Genomic DNA, 25,228 nt, shown 5'->3' with positions numbered 1-25,228 from the left:
AAATTGCACTTACCTTCACTCAGCCCGGCTCGGTGTATTCCAGTGCGTTCCGATGCTCTTCAGCGCAGCAGCGCCACCTGGTGGACGGCGGAGGAACTACCTTAATAAATCCCGGCTGGACCCGAATCCACCGCAGAGAACGCGCCGCTGGATCGCGAATGGGCCGGTAAGTAAATCTGCCCCATAGTGTGGAGGGGCTCTGTTAACATCCCTCAGAGCCTTCAGGCTCATTCACATAATTTTAATTGTTGATTTTAGAAGGCAGGAGGCCATGGATAACGCATATAAGAAGATACCACAGTCACGGTGCCCGGATCTATGTCCCTGGTTTATCATGGTGGATTTTGTCTGTAGATTTCCTTTAAGAAGTCCTCAAAGAGCTTTGTAAATGGAAAAAATACAAAAGTTATGAATTTTTGAAGGTGGGGAGTTAAAAAACTTAAGCGCAAACGTAATTGTAAAATGGCAATTTATTTAATTATAGATAATTATATTTTTACCTGATTTTTATTTATATTTTTAATGTTTTTTAATAGTTTTTTTTTATGTATGCTTTCATATACGGTATATTTGTACAGTGACTGCTGATGGTCTCTTCTTCTCTATAGGATCCATAGGTCACACAGTGACGGGCGCCCTCAGGTACACGGGGTCACCTCCCCGCCATCTCATTGGTACAGGTCAGCTTCTTGCCCTTACATGGACGATCAAGCGAGGGGCGGTGCTGGCCTGCGACATCCAATAACAGCGCAAAATCTCTGGAGTGATCGCCGTGTAGACGAATGAGAAGTCGTCGAGAAGTTACTGAAAGATGTGTGGACCAATGAGAGGCGGGGCCGCTGTGCGGAAGCCGCCAGGCAGTCAGAGCCGAGTCTCAGCCGGTCCTATGGCTTCGCTGCGCGGCCTGGTGTTCGTGCTGCTGCCCCTGATCTCCGCGGGGCTGAACCAACCCCAGGACTCCGAGCTCACCTTCCTACTGCCGGCCGGGAGACAGGAGTGCTTCTACCAGACGGCGCTGTACAATGGCAGCATGGAGGTGGAGTACCAGGTACAGACCAGTTATATCACCCGTCCTGTATTATACCCCGGAGCTGCACTCACTATTCTGCTGCTGGTGCAGTCACTGTGTACATACATGACATTACTTATCCTGTACTGATCCTGAGTTACATCCTGTATTATACCCCAGAGCTGCACTCACTATTCTGCTGCTGGTGCAGTCACTGTGTACATACATAACATTACTTATCCTGTACTGACCCTGAGTTACATCCTGTATTATACTCCAGAGCTGCACTCACTATTCTGCTGCTGGTGCAGTCACTGTGTACATACATGACATTACTTATCCTGTACTGATCCTGAGTTACATCCTGTATTATACTCCAGAGCTGCACTCACTATTCTGCTGCTGGTGCAGTCACTGTGTACATACATGACATTACTTATCCTGTACTGATCCTGAGTTACATCCTGTATTATACCCCAGAGCTGCACTCACTATTCTGCTGCTGGTGCAGTCACTGTGTACATACATGACATTACTTATCCTGTACTGATCCTGAGTTACATCCTGTATTATACTCCAGAGCTGCACTCACTATTCTGCTAGTGCAGTCACTGTGTACATGCATGACATTACTTATCCTGTACTGATCCTGAGTTACATCTTGTATTATACTCCAGAGCTGCACTCACTATTCTGCTGCTGGTGCAGTCACTGTGTACATACATGACATTACTTATCCTGTACTGATCCTGAGTTACATCCTGTATTATACTCCAGAGCTGCACTCACTATTCTGCTGCTGGTGCAGTCACTGTGTACATGCATGACATTACTTATCCTGTACTGATCCTGAGTTACATCCTGTATTATACCCCGGAGCTGCACTCACTATTCTGCTGCTGGTGCAGTCACTGTGTACACACATGACATTACTTATCCTGTACTGATCCCGAGTTACATCCTGTATTATACCTCAGAGCTGCACTCACTATTCTACTGCTGGTGCAGTCACTGTGTACATGCATGACATTACTTATCCTGTACTGATCCTGAGTTACATCCTGTATTATACTCCAGAGCTGCACTCACTATTCTGCTGCTGGTGCAGTCACTGTGTACATACATGACATTACTTATCCTGTCCTGATCCTGAGTTACATCCTGTATTATACTCCAGAGCTGCACTCACTATTCTGCTGCTGCTGGTGCAGTCACTGTGTACATACATGACATTACTTATCCTGTACTGATCCTGAGTTACATCCTGTATTATACCCCGGAGCTGCACTCACTATTCTGCTGCTGCTGGTGCAGTCACTGTGTACATGCATGACATTACTTATCCTGTACTGATCCTGAGTTACATCCTGTATTATACTCCAGAGCTGCACTCACTATTCTGCTGCTGGTGCAGTCACTGTGTACATACATGACATTACTTATCCTGTCCTGATCCTGAGTTACATCCTGTATTATACTCCAGAGCTGCACTCACTATTCTGCTGCTGCTGGTGCAGTCACTGTGTACATACATGACATTACTTATCCTGTACTGATCCTGAGTTACATCCTATATAATACCCCAGAGCTGCACTCACTATTCTGCTGCTGGTGCAGTCACTGTGTACATACATGACATTACTTATCCTGTACTGATCCTGAGTTACATCCTGTATTATACCCCGGAGCTGCACTCACTATTCTGCTGCTGCTGGTGCAGTCACTGTGTACATGCATGACATTACTTATCCTGTACTGATCCTGAGTTACATCCTGTATTATACTCCAGAGCTGCACTCACTATTCTGCTGCTGGTGCAGTCACTGTGTACATACATGACATTACTTATCCTGTACTGATCCTGAGTTACATCCTGTATTATACTCCAGAGCTGCACTCACTATTCTGCTGCTGCTGGTGCAGTCACTGTGTACATACATGACATTACTTATCCTGTACTGATCCTGAGTTACATCCTGTATTATACCCCGGAGCTGCACTCACTATTCTGCTGCTGCTGGTGCAGTCACTGTGTACATGCATGACATTACTTATCCTGTACTGATCCTGAGTTACATCCTGTATTATACTCCAGAGCTGCACTCACTATTCTGCTGCTGGTGCAGTCACTGTGTACATACATGACATTACTTATCCTGTACTGATCCTGAGTTACATCCTGTATTATACTCCAGAGCTGCACTCACTATTCTGCTGCTGCTGGTGCAGTCACTGTGTACATACATGACATTACTTATCCTGTACTGATCCTGAGTTACATCCTGTATTATACCCCGGAGCTGCACTCACTATTCTGCTGCTGCTGGTGCAGTCACTGTGTACATGCATGACATTACTTATCCTGTACTGATCCTGAGTTACATCCTGTATTATACTCCAGAGCTGCACTCACTATTCTGCTGCTGGTGCAGTCACTGTGTACATACATGACATTACTTATCCTGTCCTGATCCTGAGTTACATCCTGTATTATACTCCAGAGCTGCACTCACTATTCTGCTGCTGCTGGTGCAGTCACTGTGTACATACATGACATTACTTATCCTGTACTGATCCTGAGTTACATCCTGTATTATACTCCAGAGTGCACTCACTATTCTGCTGCTGGTGCAGTCACTGTGTACATACATGACATTACTTATCCTGTACTGATCCTGAGTTACATCCTGTATTATACCCCAGAGCTGCGCTCACTATTCTGCTGCTGGTGCAGTCACTGTGTACATACATGACATTACTTATCCTGTACTGATCCTGAGTTACATCCTGTATTATACTCCAGAGCTGCACTCACTATTCTGCTGCTGCTGGTGCAGTCACTGTGTACATACATGACATTACTTATCCTGTACTGATCCTGAGTTACATCCTGTATTATACTCCAGAGCTGCACTCACTATTCTGCTGCTGGTGCAGTCACTGTGTACATACATGACATTACTTATCCTGTACTGATCCTGAGTTACATCCTGTATTATACCCCGGAGCTGCACTCACTGTTCTGCTGCTGGTGCAGTCACTGTGTACATACATGACATTACTTATCCTGTACTGATCCTGAGTTACATCCTGTATTATACCCCAGAGCTGCACTCACTATTCTGCTGGTGGTGCAGTCACTGTGTACATACATGACATTACTTATCCTGTACTGATCCTGAGTTACATCCTGTATTATACCCCAGAGCTGCACTCACTATTCTGCTGCTGGTGCAGTCACTGTGTACATACATGACATTACTTATCCTGTACTGATCCTGAGTTACATCCTGTATTATACCCCAGAGCTGCACTCACTATTCTGCTGCTGGTGCAATCACTGTGTACATACATGACATTACTTATCCTGTACTGATCCTGAGTTACATCCTGTATTATACCCCAGAGCTACACTCACTATTCTGCTGCTGGTGCAGTCACTGTGTACATACATGACATTGCTTATCCTGTACTGATCCTGAGTTACATCCTGTATTATACCCCAGAGCTGCACTCACTATTCTGCTGCTGGTGCAGTCACTGTGTACATACATGACATTACTTATCCTGTACTGATCCTGAGTTACATCCTGTATTATACTCCAGAGCTGCACTCACTATTCTGCTGCTGGTGCAGCCACTGTGTACATACATGACATTACTTATCCTGTCCTGATCCTGAGTTACATCCTGTATTATACCCCAGAGCTGCACTCACTATTCTGCTGCTGGTGCAGTCACTGTGTACACACATGACATTACTTATCCTGTACTGATCCTGAGTTACATCCTGTATTATGCCCCAGAGCTGCACTCACTATTCTGCTGCTGGTGCAGTCACTGTGTACATACATGACATTACTTATTTTGTACTGATCCTGAGTTACATCCTGTATTATACCCCAGAGCTGCACTCACTATTCTGCTGCTGGTGCAGTCACTGTGTACATACATGACATTACTTATCCTGTACTGATCCTGAGTTACATCCTGTATTATACTCCAGAGCTGCACTCACTATTCTGCTGCTGGTGCAATCACTGTGTACATACATGACATTACTTATCCTGTACTGATCCTGAGTTACATCCTGTATTAGACCCCAGAGCTGCACTCACTATTCTGCTGCTGGTGCAGTCACTGTGTACATATATGACATTACTTATCCTGTACTGATCCTGAGTTACATCCTGTATTATACTCCAGAGCTGCACTCACTATTCTGCTGCTGGTGCAGTCACTGTGTACATATATGACATTACTTATCCTGTACTGATCCTGAGTTACATCCTGCATTATACCCCAGAGCTGCACTCACTATTCTGCTGCTGGTGCAGTCACTGTGTACATACATGACATTACTTATCCTGTACTGATCCTGAGTTACATCCTGTATTATACCCCAGAGCTGCACTCACTATTCTGCTGCTGGTGCAATCACTGTGTACATACATGACATTACTTATCCTGTACTGATCCTGAGTTACATCCTGTATTATACCCCAGAGCTGCACTCACTATTCTGCTGCTGGTGCAGTCACTGTGTACATACATGACATTACTTATCCTGTACTGATCCTGAGTTACATCCTGTATTAGACCCCAGAGCTGCACTCACTATTCTGCTGCTGGTGCAATCACTGTGTACATACATGACATTACTTATCCTGTACTGATCCTGAGTTACATCCTGTATTATACCCCAGAGCTGCACTCACTATTCTGCTGCTGGTGCAGTCACTGTGTACATACATGACATTACTTACCCTGTACTGATCCTGAGTTACATCCTGAATTATACCCCAGAGCTGCACTCACTATTCTGCTGCTGGTGCAGTCACTGTGTACATACATGACATTACTTATCCTGTACTGATCCTGAGTTACATCCTGTATTATACCCCAGAGCTGCACTCACTATTCTGCTGCTGGTGCAGTCACTGTGTACATACATGACATTACTTATTTTGTACTGATCCTGAGTTACATCCTGTATTATACCCCAGAGCTGCACTCACTATTCTGCTGCTGGTGCAGTCACTGTGTACATACATGACATTACTTATCCTGTACTGATCCTGAGTTACATCCTGTATTATACCCCAGAGCTGCACTCACTATTCTGCTGCTGGTGCAGTCACTGTGTACATACATGACATTACTTACCCTGTACTGATCCTGAGTTACATCCTGAATTATACCCCAGAGCTGCACTCACTATTCTGCTGCTGGTGCAGTCACTGTGTACATACATGACATTACTTATCCTGTACTGATCCTGAGTTACATCCTGTATTATACCCCAGAGCTGCACTCACTATTCTGCTGCTGGTGCAGTCACTGTGTACATACATGACATTACTTATTTTGTACTGATCCTGAGTTACATCCTGTATTATACCCCAGAGCTGCACTCACTATTCTGCTGCTGGTGCAGTCACTGTGTACATACATGACATTACTTATCCTGTACTGATCCTGAGTTACATCCTGTATTATACCCCAGAGCTGCACTCACTATTCTGCTGCTGGTGCAGTCACTGTGTACATACATGACATTACTTATTTTGTACTGATCCTGAGTTACATCCTGTATTATACCCCAGAGCTGCACTCACTATTCTGCTGCTGGTGCAGTCACTGTGTACATACATGACATTACTTATCCTGTACTGATCCTGAGTTACATCCTGTATTATACCCCAGAGCTGCACTCACTATTCTGCTGCTGGTGCAGTCACTGTGTACATACATGACATTACTTACCCTGTACTGATCCTGAGTTACATCCTGAATTATACCCCAGAGCTGCACTCACTATTCTGCTGCTGGTGCAGTCACTGTGTACATACATGACATTACTTATCCTGTACTGATCCTGAGTTACATCCTGTATTATACCCCAGAGCTGCACTCACTATTCTGCTGCTGGTGCAGTCACTGTGTACATACATGACATTACTTATTTTGTACTGATCCTGAGTTACATCCTGTATTATACCCCAGAGCTGCACTCACTATTCTGCTGCTGGTGCAGTCACTGTGTACATACATGACATTACTTATCCTGTACTGATCCTGAGTTACATCCTGTATTATACCCCAGAGCTGCACTCACTATTCTGCTGCTGGTGCAGTCACTGTGTACATACATGACATTACTTATCCTGTACTGATCCTGAGTTACATCCTGTATTATACCCCAGAGCTGCACTCACTATTCTGCTGCTGGTGCAGTCACTGTGTACATACATGACATTACTTATCCTGTACTGATCCTGAGTTACATCCTGTATTATACTCCAGAGCTGCACTCACTATTCTGCTGCTGGTGCAGTCACTGTGTACATACATGACATTACTTATCCTGTACTGATCCTGAGTTACATCCTGTATTATACTCCAGAGCTGCACTCACTATTCTGCTGCTGGTGCAGTCACTGTGTACATACATGACATTACTTATCCTGTACTGATCCTGAGTTACATCCTGTATTATACTGCAGAGCTGCACTCACTATTCTGCTGCTGGTGCAGTCACTGTGTACATACATAACATTACTTATCCTGTACTGATCCTGAGTTACATCCTGTATTATACTCCAGAGCTGCACTCACTATTCTGCTGCTGGTGCAGTCACTGTACATACATGACATTACTTATCCTGTACTGATCCTGAGTTACATCCTGTATTATACTCCAGAGCTGCACTCACTATTCTGCTGCTGGTGCAGTCACTGTGTACATACATGACATTACTTATCCTGTACTGATCCTGAGTTACATCCTGTATTATACTCCAGAGCTGCACTCACTATTCTGCTGCTGGTGCAGTCACTGTGTACATACATGACATTACTTATCCTGTACTGATCCTGAGTTACATCCTGTATTATACCCCAGAGCTGCACTCACTATTCTGCTGCTGGTGCAGTCACTGTGTACATACATGACATTACTTATCCTGTACTGATCCTGAGTTACATCCTGTATTATACTCCAGAGCTGCACTCACTATTCTGCTGCTGGTGCAGTCACTGTGTACATACATGACATTACTTATCCTGTACTGATCCTGAGTTACATCCTGTATTATACTCCAGAGCTGCACTCACTATTCTGCTGCTGGTGCAGTCACTGTGTACATACATGACATTACTTATCCTGTACTGATCCTGAGTTACATCCTGTATTATACTGCAGAGCTGCACTCACTATTCTGCTGCTGGTGCAGTCACTGTGTACATACATAACATTACTTATCCTGTACTGATCCTGAGTTACATCCTGTATTATACTCCAGAGCTGCACTCACTATTCTGCTGCTGGTGCAGTCACTGTACATACATGACATTACTTATCCTGTACTGATCCTGAGTTACATCCTGTATTATACTCCAGAGCTGCACTCACTATTCTGCTGCTGGTGCAGTCACTGTGTACATACATGACATTACTTATCCTGTACTGATCCTGAGTTACATCCTGTATTATACTCCAGAGCTGCACTCACTATTCTGCTGCTGGTGCAGTCACTGTGTACATACATGACATTACTTATCCTGTACTGATCCTGAGTTACATCCTGTATTATACCCCAGAGCTGCACTCACTATTCTGCTGCTGGTGCAGTCACTGTGTACATACATGACATTACTTATCCTGTACTGATCCTGAGTTACATCCTGTATTATACCCCAGAGCTGCACTCACTATTCTGCTGCTGGTGCAGTCACTGTGTACATACATGACATTACTTATCCTGTACTGATCCTGAGTTACATCCTGTATTATACTCCAGAGCTGCACTCACTATTCTGCTGCTGGTGCAGTCACTGTACATACATGACATTACTTATTATTATTTTTATTATTCTGCCTCCTCACCCCGTACACTGATTAGGGATTGTCGTAATACACTTTATTAATATGATGTTATCACTTTCCTGGCAGGTGATTGGAGGAGCCGGATTAGATGTGGATTTCTCGGTCACCACCCCGTCCGGGATCCTTTTGATTATGGAGAGGAGAAGATCTGACGGGGTCCACACGTAAGTAGACTAATGCCACCACGTTCACAGGATATTTGGGCGGCCATGGATGGTGAGACTTTCCTGTAACCCCTTCCTGTCCTTAGTTGTAGTGTCCACTAGAGCCATCACTTTGGGCGGAGAGCTCCGGACACTTTTGATCGCAGCTCTGGAGGGATTCCAGTTTCTGTATATTTTCGGGATGTTTCTGTATGTTTCTTGTGCGCAGGGTGGAGCCCACCGAGGCGGGAGACTATATGATCTGCTTCGATAACTCGTTCAGCACCATCTCGGAGAAGCTGGTGTTCTTTGAGTTGATCTTTGACGGTCAGCAGGGGGACGACGAGCCGGACAGCTGGGCGGATGTCGTGGAGCCGGACGAGCTACTGGATATCAAGATAGAAGACATCAAGGTAAAGCTAAAGATAAACCCTGAGAGGTTCTCCATCCTCCTTCTCATCCTGGGGATATCCTGGTCACTGCATTCACTTGCTCCACAGACCCTCCCCTCTGCTCTGAGTAATGGCTGCAGTGGTCTGGCATCTTGTCAAGGGGGAGGTGCTATGAAGGGCACATCTCCCTGGCTTCTCAGCAGTTTATAAAGACTACCCCATCGCTCATGATGTCCTCTTCTTCTTCTGCTAGGAGTCCATAGAGAGTATGAAGGCCAGGCTGGAGCGCAGTATGCAGATGCAGACCGTCCTCCGAGCCTTCGAGGCGAGAGACCGCAACCTACAAGAAAGCAACATGGATCGGGTGAACTTCTGGTCGGCGGTGAACCTCGGGGTGCTGGTCGTGGTGGCCTTCCTCCAGGTTTACATGTTAAAGAGCCTCTTTGACGACAAGCGCAAGATTCGGACGTAGTACGAGGAGATGATCCACCTTCAGTCCAGTGGTTTCTGATCGATAGTCTTCCACCAGAGCCAAGGATCAAAAACCAGCAAATATCAAGAACCAGTCATGGCTTACACAACTTTGAGATCTTCAAAATAACAACCTCAGAAGCACAGGGTACATTCTGGATGGCAGTAATGAGCTTGAGGAGGTGCAGTCAGGTCTTCTCATTTCATCATCCTCCAATGATTCTTCAGATCAACCTTATAAGATGAGCCACACAACCAAAAAGTAGTGCCAGGGCAGCCTCTGACCCAAACATTGTGAAATCCATCCTCTTCCACCCCTACAATCCTGTCCAGTTTGTCTGTATGTGGTCTCTGTAGCAGCTGTGAATCGTGCAGCTCTTTCTTCCCCTTTCCCAGCAGGAAGTCTCAGCACCTTCTCAAATCACATTGCCTAAAACACTTCTCTCTTATCTTTCATGCTGATATAGTATCCTAGTGTTCTTCATCTCAGCCTTGAAGGTCTATCTCTTGTTAATAGTTGAGGCTATTCTTTGGTTTCAGTAGATAATGGGCAGAATTTTTTTTTTCACCTATCCCCAAAAAAAAAAATGGTTTGCAGTATCAAAGCAATGGCAGATCTCCGCAGATCCCTCTACCAGCTTTGATTGTGCGCCCCCTCTGGACTCCAGCAGTACTGCAGACTCCACTCCGAGTACTAGAGATGCTGCCAACTTGAGATTTTTATATACCGCTTGTTACCTTGTTATAACATTTTGTTTTATGTCTCCCTGTGTTTTATATTAATGGTGTCCGTTTTTTTATTATTTTTTTTTGTAGGGGTGAAGGGAGGAGCCACATGTTTGCTTGTCGGGGCTCCCCCTTTTATATAATCCTGAATCACGTTGCTGCTATGAAGAGATTTTTGTATTTTTATAGACCCTCCTCAGTGCCTGATCTTTTCAATGTGGGTTTTTTCGGAAAGCAGTGGAATTTTTTCTTTTTTCTTTGTGATGTTTACCGTTTTTATTACGTTACGTGATGTGTTATATGAAGAGAAGACACGAGCCGCTATTTACTATTCAGTATATTAGTTATTTTATGGATGTCTGATCAGGGAAACAGGAATTAAAAGAAATGATATAACGGTTGTGGCAGAAATGTCTTCTTCATGTTTACATACAATTGTATAAGGTGTTCTACAAATCTTACATGGGGGACATCTCTATATTGTTATATTACCGGCTCTCCCCACAAATCCTTCCCACCTTATCAGGTGACATCACCACCACCATCCCCCAGAATCCCACCTCCTTATCATGTGACATCAGCGCCTCCCTCCTTAATGTGTGACATCACCAGCTCTTCCCATAAACTTCCTCTATTGTGTGACATCAGCAGGTCCACCCTCTGCTCATGGTCCTCGCCAGCTCTCCGCAAATAGTGCTGCAAATAGTGCTGCTTCTCGTGTGAGGTCAGTGGTCCTGTCTGGATGAAAATGTTCTAGTTAAGTATGAGCTCTCCTACTGCTCCCTACAGTGTGACATCAGCTCCCCAGCTACTTCTGCTCCCTACTGTGTGACATAGCTCCCCAGCTACCGCTTCCTTCCCTGTGACATCAGCTCCCCAGGAACTTCTGCTCCCTACTGTGTGACATAGTCAGCTCCCCAGCTACTTCTGCTCCCTACTGTGTGACATAGTCAGCTCCCCAGCTACCGCTTCCTTCCCTGTGACATCATCAGCTCCCCAGGAACTTCTGCTCCCTACTGTGTGACATCATCAGCTCCCCAGGAACTTCTGCTCCCTACTTTGTGACATCATCAGCTCCCCAGCTACTTCTGCTCCCTACTGTGTGACATAGTCAGCTCCCCAGCTACTTCTGCTCCCTACTGTGTGACATAGTCAGCTCCACAGCTACTTCTGCTCCCTACTGTGTGACATAGTCAGCTCCCCAGCTACCGCTTCCTTCCCTGTGACATCATCAGCTCCCCAGGAACTTCTGCTCCCTACTGTGTGACATCATCAGCTCCCCAGGAACTTCTGCTCCCTACTGTGTGACATCATCAGCTCCCCAGCTACTTCTGCTCCCTACTGTGTGACATCATCAGCTCCCCAGCTACTTCTGCTCCCTACTGTGTGACATAGTCAGCTCCCCAGCTACTTCTGCTCCCTACTGTGTGACATAGTCAGCTCCCCAGCTACTTCTGCTCCCTACTGTGTGACATAGTCAGCTCCCCAGCTACTTCTGCTCCCTACTGTGTGACATAGTCAGCTCCCCAGCTACTTCTGCTCCCTACTGTGCGACATAGCTCCCCAGCTACTTCTGCTCCCTACTGTGTGACATAGTCAGCTCCCCAGCTACTTCTGCTCCCTACTGTGTTACATAGCTCCCCAGCTACCGCTTCCTTCCCTGTGACATCATCAGCTCCCCAGGAACTTCTGCTCCCTACTGTGTGACATAGTCAGCTCCCCAGCTACTTCTGCTCCCTACTGTGTGACATAGTCAGCTCCCCAGCTACTTCTGCTCCCTACTGTGTGACAGTCAGCTCCCCAGCTACTTCTGCTCCCTACTGTGTGACATAGTCAGCTCCCCAGCTACTTCTGCTCCCTATTGTATGATGACATCAGCTCCCCAGTTACCTCTGGTCCCTACTGTGTGATATAGCTCCAAAGCTACTGCTTCCTACTGTGTGACACCTTCAGCTCCGCAGCTACTTCTGCTCCCTACTGTGTGACATCATCAGCTCTAAAATAATCCAGCTCTGTGGTTGTGATACATCCCTATTCCCTGCCTTTGTATTGTGACATCATACACTCCTAGATAGCCCTAGTTATGACATCACTGTCTTTCCCCCAAAATAAGCCTATATCTTAGCTAAAACTTATCTCCCCCGGATAACTTACCTCTCGAATTGCAAGACATCGCCAATCCTCCTCAGAAAGGAGATCCTTGTGTTACACCCCCAGTCCTCCATAGTAGAGCTCATTCCCCATTAAGTAAGGCCTGAAGGTGTCCTGCCTCAGATGTCAGCAATGGGCGTCAGTTCTTCCCAAGTCACATGGCTTGTAAACGGAGGTCACTTATTACACCATGACACCTACTCCAGACATTGGACATACACCACACTGCAGGGACCTCACCTACGTAACGCTTGTGTCATATCCAAATAAACAAGAAAATGATGACCGAGAACTGAGAGACAAAGACCCTTAAAATACATCAATGGTTAAAAGATTTTATTAAGAATAGACCCTCTAATTTAACCATCCTATACATCATACACAATCTGTGTTAGTTTGTACAAGTATCTTCTCCCCGTGATTCTCATAATATATTATTTTACCAACTAGAATAAAGATCAGTGGTCTCCGGCCTCAAGATCCCTTCTCATCACAGAAAACTGGAGATCCTTAAGAGACAACCATGGAGGTCTTTTAAAGGGGTTGGCCACTTTACCTCATGATTTTTGTGAAGTTGGGGGGGGGGGGGGCAGGATATTATGTAATTTACCAATATACATCTAGTAATACTTCTGCTGAGCTTTCTTGATATGTAAAGTGAAGCCTCATGTCTTTTACCTCATCATTTTACCTCATGTCTTTTACCTCATCATTTTACCTCATGTCTTTTACCTCATCAGCCAGAGATTCCTCTCCATAAAATGGCGGCAGATGGAGGGTCATGTGATCTCTATCTGTCCACAATCAATCGCCCTGGCAGGACCTTGTTATAAGATTGAGGCCGCAGTCACACGTACCACTAGGCGTCTATTTATAACGCAACGCTAGCTCACAGGGGGAGGTCCTCGGCCCCAACGGACATGCGTTTCCAGGGAAATGCATGCGATTGTTAAGCCGATTGCATGCGTTTCTCTGGAAACACATGTGCGTTCGGTACGAGGACCTCCCCCTGTGCGCTAGCGTCACGTTATAAACAGACGCTTAGTGGTACGTGTGACCGCAGCCTAAAAGGGTTCTCCTTTCATAGCAAGTGAGGCCTGATCCACAGGATGGGGCCTAACTTGCTGATTTGTGTAGTCTCAGTAATGGGACCACTTTACCAGATGCGTTTGAGATGACCAGAGCAGCCATTCGCACGTGTCGGCTGCTCTGTTCATCTCTATGGCTCTAACTGAGATAGCCGGGCGCCGTACTCAGCAATCTTTGTCAGTGCCATAGAGATGAATAGAGCAGCTGGCGCAAGCATCTCAAGCATAACAGGGGTATAACAGATCTCCGTTCTTCATCTGTGGGGGTCTTTTCACTGAAACACCTACTGATCATCCTGTGGATAGGGCCTAACTTGCTATGACTGGAGAACCCCTTTAATGTTATATTTATGAATACCATCATAAGGTTCTGGCAGGGCATTTCATGGACAGATAGAGATCACATGACCCTCCATCTGCGGCCATTTTATGGACAGGAGTCTCTGGCTGATGAGGTAAAAGACATGAGGTGAGAGACAGGAGGCTTCACTTTACATATCAAGAAAGTAGAGCAGAACTATTAATAGATGGATATCGGTAAATTATCTAATATCCTCCCCTCACACACACTTTTCAAACCGCAAGAGGTAAAGTGGCCAACCCCTTTAAGGATCTCTGTAGGTTGGAGACCACTAGTAAAGGCTTCTTAGGAGGCTCTCTAGAGGTGTGATCCTCAGACGACTCTTGACATTCAAATTATTAATCTGAAATTAGAACGACCCAACGCTGGTTTTTAGATCCGAGACAAAATCTCTTCCGGCTACAGCATTATAAGAAATCTCCCTGTATATATATGGTATATCCAAATTCATCTTACAAATCCCACCCCAATGTAGACTGCACCACAAAGGCAGCCATGAGTAAAGTCTCGCAAAATATACAGTGGGAAAACGTGAGGCCTATAGTCAGAGGTAGAGCAGATGCCTCCTCGCCCCGGGGACTCCTGGATACGATGCCTTACCACAACTTCTTACAGACTGGGGTGTCTACACAAGTAATAACCGGACGGTGGTAAATATGTGTGTTCTGCCCCTTTGTCTTGAAGAACCCCAAATCCCTAGATCAAGGTGGTCTCCGGCGAATCAGTTTGGATATTCGGTAAGGCTAGTAAAGTAGACAAGTCAAGTCCATCATGGAGGAGACCCAAGATAAGGCCCCATTTAAGGAGGATGTTGTCACCAGAACTGATGCTTGGCAGGGGTTGTAGGAGGTGGTCTTCTGCATGGAAACAAAAATAGAGACTGGATCATTGTACCTATGAAGAGGACGTGAATGTAACAAGTGACTTTATATATGAAAACTATATTGACCCCGCCCTCACGGAGCTGGAATTTCAGGGGGAAATAAAAGTATCTTCTAATGGAATTTTCCAATCTATCTACACATCCTGTTGGCTTGACTTGCCAGAAGAGCTGAGGACGAGAAGAGATTGACAACACTGTGAAATGTAACCATCCCTTTAGTGATTAATTGACCAATATGTGAAATCTTGCAAACCTGATCACATGATATGAATAGCACATTGCTTCCATTATTAACTGTGCAATATCTTGCATCTCCTGTGGGGGCGCTGCAGGAAATTGTGACACTTGTTACAACTGATCACTCTTGATTGATGTAAGAGGAGGACCACCCAGCATCTTCTAGATATGGTGACTAGATAAAATTACTTCTGGATTCGGCTATGAATGCACTAATTTAACAAACTCACCATCCTTTGGATAGTCCCCTGGTGATCACCATGATAAACCAGGGGCACTTACTTATAGATCCAAGGACTGGAACTATGGTAATATTCTTCTAAAATGAACTTTTAAAATTATGCTAATGAGCCGCAAGAGCTCTGGTAGCGGTTACCACATACTTTCCAGGCTTTAGTTTCACCAGCTATCATAATGTTTCACCCTTAGGATTTCTCTTTTCCCTCTGCCTGATGTATTATGAAAGTAGCAGAGGATATTTTGGGACACAGTGTAACAGTCTGCGAAGCTACAGCACAAAGGGGCATTGATAACAACCCCAGAAGCCCTTAAGACTCATTAACATAATTATAAAAGTTGACGGAGGCTAAGGATAACAAATATGAGAAGATTACCAAAGTCCTGGTCCCTGGTTGATCACGATGGATGATTTCCTTTAAACAGTGTCTGCCTTATCCTACATTAGGTTAAAGTCAATGTTACTGTAATTCGCCACAATACGATGTGGGCTTAAGTTTTGGGTGTCTGCTTCCATAGAGTAGAAATATCTCATCAAAACGTCCACAGTGAAACATTTCACTCGAAATCTAAGTGCTACATTTTGGCCACAGTATTGAGAATCATAGATGAAAGCACCTACAGCACCTCCGCAGGCTAAAGGAAGCAGTGCAAGTTCCTTTATAAAAATCAATGTGCTGTATGTTCTCCAGATAGAAGGGTGCGCTCCCTCTCATACATACATCACCCCCCTTCTCCTCATGGTTAACATCAGTCCATTTACAGAGAAGTGACTGATGCTTTGTCCAGCTATATGAATTTCGGATGAAGGAAACTAGGCCATGCAGTGTTGTCATAGGGATAAGTCCAATGGCACCAAATGTATCGCACCATAACTGGTGCAGATGAGTAATTTTATGGGACAGTGGAGAAATATCACTACTGCAATCAGGAGGTAGTGTGTGCCTACATCAGTCTACCCCCCTCCCTGTCATGTGCATTGAGCAGGCAGGGGAGGGAGGATGTATGAGGAGACCGAGACACAGACACGCGGCTGCTGTTGCCCCTCCCCCAGGACTCACCACACGCTGCTGGCAGGGAGCCAGGTAATGTGAATTAAACATATATAAACAACTGAAATTATGCAGAACGCGGACAAAGCCATTTTTAAAATCAGAATAGCATAGACTATTCCCTTTCACACTCCAAAGCATACTGGTAGGTGGATTAGATTGTGAGCCCCATTGGGGACAGGGACGGTTCTAGCAAGTTCTGTGCAGCGCTGCGTAATCTGTGTGCGCTATATAAATAAAGGAATTATTATTATTAAAACTATGGGAACCTGGCACCCGTTAAAAATTACATTCCTGATGACAGGTTCCCTTTAAAGTTACAATAAAAAAATAGAATTTTTAAATACAGAACTTAATAACCAGTTGTAACTTTCCCAATGAACATCTCCAGTTCTGATTCATCTAGAAACACAATCTGTACATAGTATTAAAGGGGAGATTCTCCTCTCTGATTGGACACCACAATTTAAAACATGTTATATTGACCGATATTGTCATTTAGAGAAGAGCAGAAGTCCAAAATAGGACCTGGACATCCAGGCACCAATGTTCTTAGTCTTGAAGGTTTAAAAAAGGCCCTTTCATCATCACATGAGCATATTATCAGTATCCAAAAGTACTGACCCAGAACGAGCTATAAAATGGTGAAAGAGCCTCTAATGACAGTGGGAGGATATATGGAGTAATAGGAGGAGATATAGGGAGGATATATGGAGTAATAGGAGGAGATATAGGGAGGATATATGGAGTAATAGGAGGAGATATAGGGGAGGATATATGGAGTAATAGGAGGAGATATAGGGGAGGATATATGGAGTAATAGGAGGAGATATAGGGGAGGATATATGGAGTAATAGGAGGAGATATAGGGAGATATATGGAGTAATAGGAGGAGATATAGGAGAGGATATATGGAGTAATAGGAGGAGATATAGGAGAGGATATATGGAGTAATAGGAGGAGATATAGGGAGGATATATGGAGTAATAGGAGGAGATATAGGAGAGGATATATGGAGTAATAGGAGGAGATATAGGAGAGGATATATGGAGTAATAGGAGGAGATATAGGAGAGGATATATGGAGTAATAGGAGGAGATATAGGAGAGGATATATGGAGTAATAGGAGGAGATATAGGGGAGGATATATGGAGTAATAGGAGGAGATATAGGGAGGATATATGGAGTAATAGGAGGAGATATAGGGAGGATATATGGAGTAATAGGAGGAGATATAGGAGAGGATATATGGAGTAATAGGAGGAGATATAGGAGAGGATATATGGAGTAATAGGAGGAGATATAGGAGAGGATATATGGAGTAATAGGAGGAGATATAGGAGAGGATATATGGAGTAATAGGAGGAGATATAGGAGAGGATATATGGAGTAATAGGAGGAGATATAGGAGAGGATATATGGAGTAATAGGAGGAGATATAGGAGAGGATATATGGAGTAATAGGAGGAGATATAGGAGAGGATATATGGAGTAATAGGAGGAGATATAGGGAGGATATATGGAGTAATAGGAGGAAATATAGGAGAGGATATATGGAGTAATAGGAGGAGATATAGGGAGGATATATGGAGCAATAGGAGGAGATATAGGGAGGATATATGGAGTAATAGGAGGGGATATGGGGAGGATATATGGAGTAATAGGAGAAGATATAGGGAGGATATATGGAGTAATAGGAGGAGATATAGGAGGATATATGGAGTAATAGGAGGAGATCTAAGAGGAGGATATATGGAGTAATAGGAGAAGATATGGGGAGGATATATGGAGTAATAGGAGAAGATATAGGGAGGATATATGGAGTAATAGGAGAAGATATAGGGAGGATATATGGAGTAATAGGAGAAGATATAGGGAGGATATATGGAGTAATAGGAGAAGATATAGGGAGGATATATGGAGTAATAGGAGGAGATATAGGGAGGATATATGGAGTAATAGGAGGAGATATAGGGAGGATATATGGAGTAATAGGAGGAGATATAGGAGGATATATGGAGTAATAGGAGGAGATCTAAGAGGAGGATATATGGAGTAATAGGAGAAGATATGGGGAGGATATATGGAGTAATAGGAGGAGATATAGGAGGATATATGGAGTAATAGGAGGAGATATAGGAGGATATATGGAGTAATAGGAGGAGATATAGGAGGATATATGGAGTAATAGGAGGAGATATATGGAGGATATATGGAGTAATAGGAGGAGATATATGGAGGATATATGGAGTAATAGGAGGAGATATAGGAGGATATATGGAGTAATAGGAGGAGATATAGGAGGATATATGGAGTAATAGGAGGAGATATAGGAGGATATATGGAGTAATAGGAGGAGATATAGGAGGATATATGGAGTAATAGGAGGAGATACAGGAGGATATATGGAGTAATAGGAGGAGATACAGGAGGATATATGGAGTAATAGGAGGAGATACAGGAGGATATATGGAGTAATAGGAGGAGATATAGGAGAGGATATATGGAGTAATAGGAGGAGATATAGGGAGGATATATGGAGTAATAGGTGGAGATATAGGAAGGATATATGGAGTAATAGGAGGAGATATAGGGAGGATATATGGAGTAATAGGAGGAGATATAGGGAGGATATATGGAGTAATAGGAGGAGATATAGGGAGGATATATGGAGTAATAGGAGGAGATATAGGAGGATATATGGAGTAATAGGAGGAGATCTAAGAGGAGGATATATGGAGTAATAGGAGAAGATATGGGGAGGATATATGGAGTAATAGGAGAAGATATAGGGAGGATATATGGAGTAATAGGAGAAGATATAGGGAGGATATATGGAGTAATAGGAGAAGATATAGGGAGGATATATGGAGTAATAGGAGAAGATATAGGGAGGATATATGGAGTAATAGGAGAAGATATAGGGAGGATATATGGAGTAATAGGAGGAGATATAGGGAGGATATATGGAGTAATAGGAGGAGATATAGGGAGGATATATGGAGTAATAGGAGGAGATATAGGAGGATATATGGAGTAATAGGAGGAGATCTAAGAGGAGGATATATGGAGTAATAGGAGAAGATATGGGGAGGATATATGGAGTAATAGGAGAAGATATAGGGAGGATATATGGAGTAATAGGAGGAGATATAGGAGGATATATGGAGTAATAGGAGGAGATATAGGAGGATATATGGAGTAATAGGAGGAGATATATGGAGGATATATGGAGTAATAGGAGGAGATATAGGAGGATATATGGAGTAATAGGAGGAGATATAGGAGGATATATGGAGTAATAGGAGGAGATACAGGAGGATATATGGAGTAATAGGAGGAGATACAGGAGGATATATGGAGTAATAGGAGAGGATATATGGAGTAATAGGAGGAGATATAGGGAGGATATATGGAGTAATAGGTGGAGATATAGGAAGGATATATGGAGTAATAGGAGGAGATATAGGGAGGATATATGGAGTAATAGGAGGAGATATAGGGAGGATATATGGAGTAATAGGTGGAGATATAGGAAGGATATATGGAGTAATAGGAGGAGATATAGGGGAGGATATATGGAGTAATAGGAGGAGATATAGGAGAGGATATATGGCAGTGATGGCAAACCTTTTAGAGACCGAGTGCCCAAACAACAACAAAGACCTGCTTATTTATCGCAAAGTGCCAACACAAAATTTTAATTTGTGATATATACTCCTTTCTCTGTCACAGTTTTCATTGATACCAGCACCTGTGGACACCAATAAAGCAGAAAATAGTCTCAGGTAGAGCTGTCACTTTAAAATACCTCTGTTCACAGCAAGTCCTGGGCCGTCTGGGACTTCAGGAAGATACCTGGAGTCATCTCTGGTGATGGCCTGAGTGCCCACAGAAAGGGCTCCGAGTGCCACCTCTGGCACCAGTGCCATAGGTTAGCCATCACTGATATATGGAGTAATAGGAGGAGATATAGGAGAGGATATATGGAGTAATAGGAGGAGATATAGGAGAGGATATATGGAGTAATAGGAGGAGATATAGGGGAGGATATATGGAGTAATAGGAGGAGATATAGGAGAGGATATATGGAGTAATAGGAGGAGATATAGGGGAGGATATATGGAGTAATAGGAGGAGATATAGGGAGATATATGGAGTAATAGGAGGAGATATAGGAGAGGATATATGGAGTAATAGGAGGAGATATAGGGGAGGATATATGGAGTAATAGGAGGAGATATAGGGAGATATATGGAGTAATAGGAGGAGATATAGGAGAGGATATATGGAGTAATAGGAGGAGATATAGGAGAGGATATATGGAGTAATAGGAGGAGATATAGGAGAGGATATATGGAGTAATAGGAGGAGATATAGGAGAGGATATATGGAGTAATAGGAGGAGATATAGGAGAGGATATATGGAGTAATAGGAGGAGATATAGGAGAGGATATATGGAGTAATAGGAGGAGATATAGGAGAGGATATATGGAGTAATAGGAGGAGATATAGGAGAGGATATATGGAGTAATAGGAGGAGATATAGGGGAGGATATATGGAGTAATAGGAGGAGATATAGGGAGGATATATGGAGTAATAGGAGGAGATATAGGGAGGATATATGGAGTAATAGGAGGAGATATAGGAGAGGATATATGGAGTAATAGGAGGAGATATAGGAGAGGATATATGGAGTAATAGGAGGAGATATAGGAGAGGATATATGGAGTAATAGGAGGAGATATAGGAGAGGATATATGGAGTAATAGGAGGAGATATAGGAGAGGATATATGGAGTAATAGGAGGAGATATAGGAGAGGATATATGGAGTAATAGGAGGAGATATAGGGAGGATATATGGAGTAATAGGAGGAAATATAGGAGAGGATATATGGAGTAATAGGAGGAGATATAGGGAGGATATATGGAGCAATAGGAGGAGATATAGGGAGGATATATGGAGTAATAGGAGGGGATATGGGGAGGATATATGGAGTAATAGGAGAAGATATAGGGAGGATATATGGAGTAATAGGAGAAGATATAGGGAGGATATATGGAGTAATAGGAGAAGATATAGGGAGGATATATGGAGTAATAGGAGGAGATATAGGAGGATATATGGAGTAATAGGAGGAGATCTAAGAGGAGGATATATGGAGTAATAGGAGAAGATATGGGGAGGATATATGGAGTAATAGGAGAAGATATAGGGAGGATATATGGAGTAATAGGAGAAGATATAGGGAGGATATATGGAGTAATAGGAGAAGATATAGGGAGGATATATGGAGTAATAGGAGAAGATATAGGGAGGATATATGGAGTAATAGGAGGAGATATAGGGAGGATATATGGAGTAATAGGAGGAGATATAGGGAGGATATATGGAGTAATAGGAGGAGATATAGGAGGATATATGGAGTAATAGGAGGAGATCTAAGAGGAGGATATATGGAGTAATAGGAGAAGATATGGGGAGGATATATGGAGTAATAGGAGAAGATATAGGGAGGATATATGGAGTAATAGGAGGAGATATAGGAGGATATATGGAGTAATAGGAGGAGATATAGGAGGATATATGGAGTAATAGGAGGAGATATATGGAGGATATATGGAGTAATAGGAGGAGATATAGGAGAGGATATATGGAGTAATAAGAGGAGATATAGGGAGGAGATATGGAGTAATAGGAGGAGATATAGAGTAATAGGAGGAGATATAGGAGAGGATATATGGAGTGACAGGAGGAGATATAGGGAGGATATATGGAGTAATAGGAGGAGATATAGGGAGGATATATGGAGTAATAGGAGGAGATATAGGGAGGATATATGGAGTAATAGGAGGAGATATAGGGAGGATATATGGAGTAATAGGAGGAGATATAGGGAGGATATATGGAGTAATAGGAGGAGATATAGGGAGGATATATGGAGTAATAGGAGGAGGTATAGGGAGGATATATGGAGTAATAGGAGGAGATATAGGGAGGATATATGGAGTAATAGGAGGAGATATAGGAGAGGATATATGGAGTAATAGGAGGAGATATAGGGAGGATATATGGAGTAATAGGAGGAGATATAGGGAGGATATATGGAGTAATAGGAGGAGATATAGGAGGATATGTGGAGTAATCGGAAGAGATGTGGAGTAATAGTTGCAGTAATCCCCGGCACACTATATAGTAATAGTCACATACACCATAGTAAAGAGACAGACACCCATAAGTGAATTCACCGACCACCAGGAGGATAAAGTTCCCTTTATTTTAGTTTATTAATAAGGTACAGATTGTGGGAGGTAAATTGTACACAGTTTCTTGTTGGTAACATACCAGCTGCTCCTGTACGACTATGATGCGTCCTCTTTCCTCTATCACTAAGTGGAGATGCTGCGGCAGAGGATGCCAGTACTACATGGTGCATGCCCTGCCGTCCAGCTCATCCATCACTAAACAGAGAAGGCAGCTCTCTCTCTTCTCTCCATATTAGACCCCAATTTATAATTCTAAACACCGTCTCGCGCTGCCCCCAATGTGCTCAGCACAGGGGTCCACTGTCATTGGAGGAGGGTGGATTTAACCGTACAAACTGCAGGAACGTTCCCAGTATCGGAGACACTTCCTAGTCTTTGTGTGGTGTTACAAGTCCCCCGTAGGCCTCACATAGGAGGAGCTTATTTGTGGGTGGGGCAATATATTCCCACCTTTGTGTATGTTTTTACTAATAGGACTGTGGAATATGGATTTATATCTACTGGCGGGGGCGTGTCCTCACACTGCTGTGCTCTGTGCACTGAACTCCAAAAATACTAACATACACATAGCTAGGATTAGCACCTAACACTGCGGTTTTGTATGGTCAGATAAATTTCCTTTAAGTGCTTAGAGACAGACGTGACTACCTCTGGGAACTACGGTGCTCCAAGGAGGGATGGGAGAGTCCACCAGCTTTTTTAAGTGCTTAGAGGGGAAGGATTTGGTTAGGATGATCAGAAGGAAGGTGTCACAGAAAGGCACTTAGTGATCCAGGTAAGTGGGTACTTATAGAAATAGACGGGGTGGGGGGGTTAAGCCTAATATTATTGGCTGGAGACCAAGCAATAAGGAAGGAATCCGGTTCTCTTACTGAAGAATGCTGCCGCCAGTTGTCTTACAGACATACACAAGACAATGTTGAAAAGAAAGAAAACAGGGCTGATCAAAAGGGGAGCGGCTCCTGTTGCAGCCAATCGTCTTACAGACATAAACAGAACAGGAAGTAGAGGAGGAAAATACGGCTGGTCAGAGCTCCTGCTGCAGCCAGTTGTCTTACATCGGATAATGTAGAAAATAAGGGAAAAGTGGCTGATAAGAAGGGAGGGAGGCTTCTGCTGCAGCCAGTTGTCTGACAGTCTCATATAAGAATATGACAAAGAAGGTGGGACATAGAGAAGGTCTGTTTCTAGAGTTTTCGGGTAGACAAAATAAAGACTGATAGAAAACACCAGTAGGATACTTTTGAATAGTTTTTACATTTTTTGCACAGTTTTTATCGTTCCTTTAAGTCGTGGTGCCAGGATGTCACACAATTTTATACTATTATAATATAAGTTATAATATCCTATAATAATCCTGCTCCCGTTCCAGGCAGTTTGTAGAGTCTTCCCCCCCCCCCCTCCTCATGTAGTGGATGATTCCTGACCATGCCCGTGTCTCCCGCTCCTCTCCCCCTAAGCATACAAGGCACTGATTTATGGAGAATTTCAACTCTAAATTATTTAGGAAAGAGGAAAACTGAAAAAAATAAAATAAAAATCATCATCGGAAGATATAGTTTTTATAGAGATTGTTAAATATATATGAAAATTAATGCAAATTTCTTATTTTTAAAGGTCCAAAAACTGTACAAAATCAGGACATAGGCAGTATATCCCATGCTTGGAATTGGCAGAGCCGGGAGGCAGGGTGCTATATCCAGGACGTCCTGGCGGTGGCGCTACTTGCCGAGCAGTAACCTCGTGCTATTCCCACTTGACATTGAACCCAGACATAGAAATCGACTTCTCCCTTCTAAGCAGTGGGCTTCCATTAGCTGTTGAGCAAACTACAGCTCCCAGCCGGCGGCTGTCAGGGCATGCTGGGAGTTGTAGTTTTCTCCTACAGCATATTAACCACTGTTTTTAGTTGGGAACCGCTCCCAGACAGGATCACCACTCTGTACATGATGGTGGTAATGTAGTCTAGCCCTAGCAGATGGGTCATCTGTAATGACGAGAGAGGACAGATCAGACCCCACTGGGTGGCGCGGTGTCTGTGAGACCAACACCCTGCACGTACATCCCCTCTCCCAAACACGGATCGCAATGCCACAACACTGTTTGCTCTAATCTCCCACTCCCGTGCTTAGTCTAGTAGGGAGGGCTCTGCAGGTCGGATTATGGTGGGCCGACTGGGGGCGGCGGGTGGTCTCCGGCTGCAAAAAGGGGGCAAAAAAAAAAAAAGTGTGAGGTTTTAGACAAGTGACAGAGAAAACAAGAAAGAAGGACAAGGGTCAAGTCTCTGTAAATGAATCATCACCGTCTGAGCAACCATTAA

The 25,228-nt window shown here is 43.7% G+C and overlaps 2 protein-coding genes across 6 annotated transcripts in view; one reads left to right on the top strand and one right to left on the bottom strand.

The window, feature by feature from the left end:
• Positions 1–769: 769 nt before the first annotated feature.
• Positions 770–11,030, top strand: TMED1 (transmembrane p24 trafficking protein 1). The gene is made up of 4 exons (XM_072149548.1): positions 770–1,048; positions 8,964–9,061; positions 9,270–9,453; positions 9,686–11,030. The coding sequence occupies exons 1-4, from the start codon at positions 812–814 to the stop codon at positions 9,902–9,904; spliced, it is 738 nt and encodes a 245-aa protein (XP_072005649.1). The 5' UTR covers positions 770–811; the 3' UTR covers positions 9,905–11,030.
• Positions 11,031–13,095: 2,065 nt separating this feature from the next.
• The window catches only part of DNM2 (dynamin 2), a 41,922-nt gene continuing 29,789 nt past the window's right edge, over positions 13,096–25,228 (bottom strand). For 4 of the 5 annotated variants that reach the window (XM_072149538.1, XM_072149539.1, XM_072149540.1 and 1 more), the window contains one exon: positions 22,896–25,106. In XM_072149538.1, the coding sequence (XP_072005639.1) occupies positions 25,037–25,106 (70 nt within the window). In that variant the 3' untranslated portion in view covers positions 22,896–25,036. Of the gene's footprint in view, positions 15,087–22,895; positions 25,107–25,228 lie in introns of those variants that run through there. The other variant, XM_072149541.1, reaches the window with a different exon arrangement.

This window comes from Engystomops pustulosus, chromosome 4 (genome assembly GCF_040894005.1).
Source record: "Engystomops pustulosus chromosome 4, aEngPut4.maternal, whole genome shotgun sequence".
In the NCBI taxonomy this organism is placed as follows: Eukaryota; Metazoa; Chordata; class Amphibia; order Anura; family Leptodactylidae; genus Engystomops; species Engystomops pustulosus.
The sequence above is the reverse complement of the archived record's forward strand: the minus strand, read 5'-3'. Positions and strand labels throughout refer to the sequence as shown.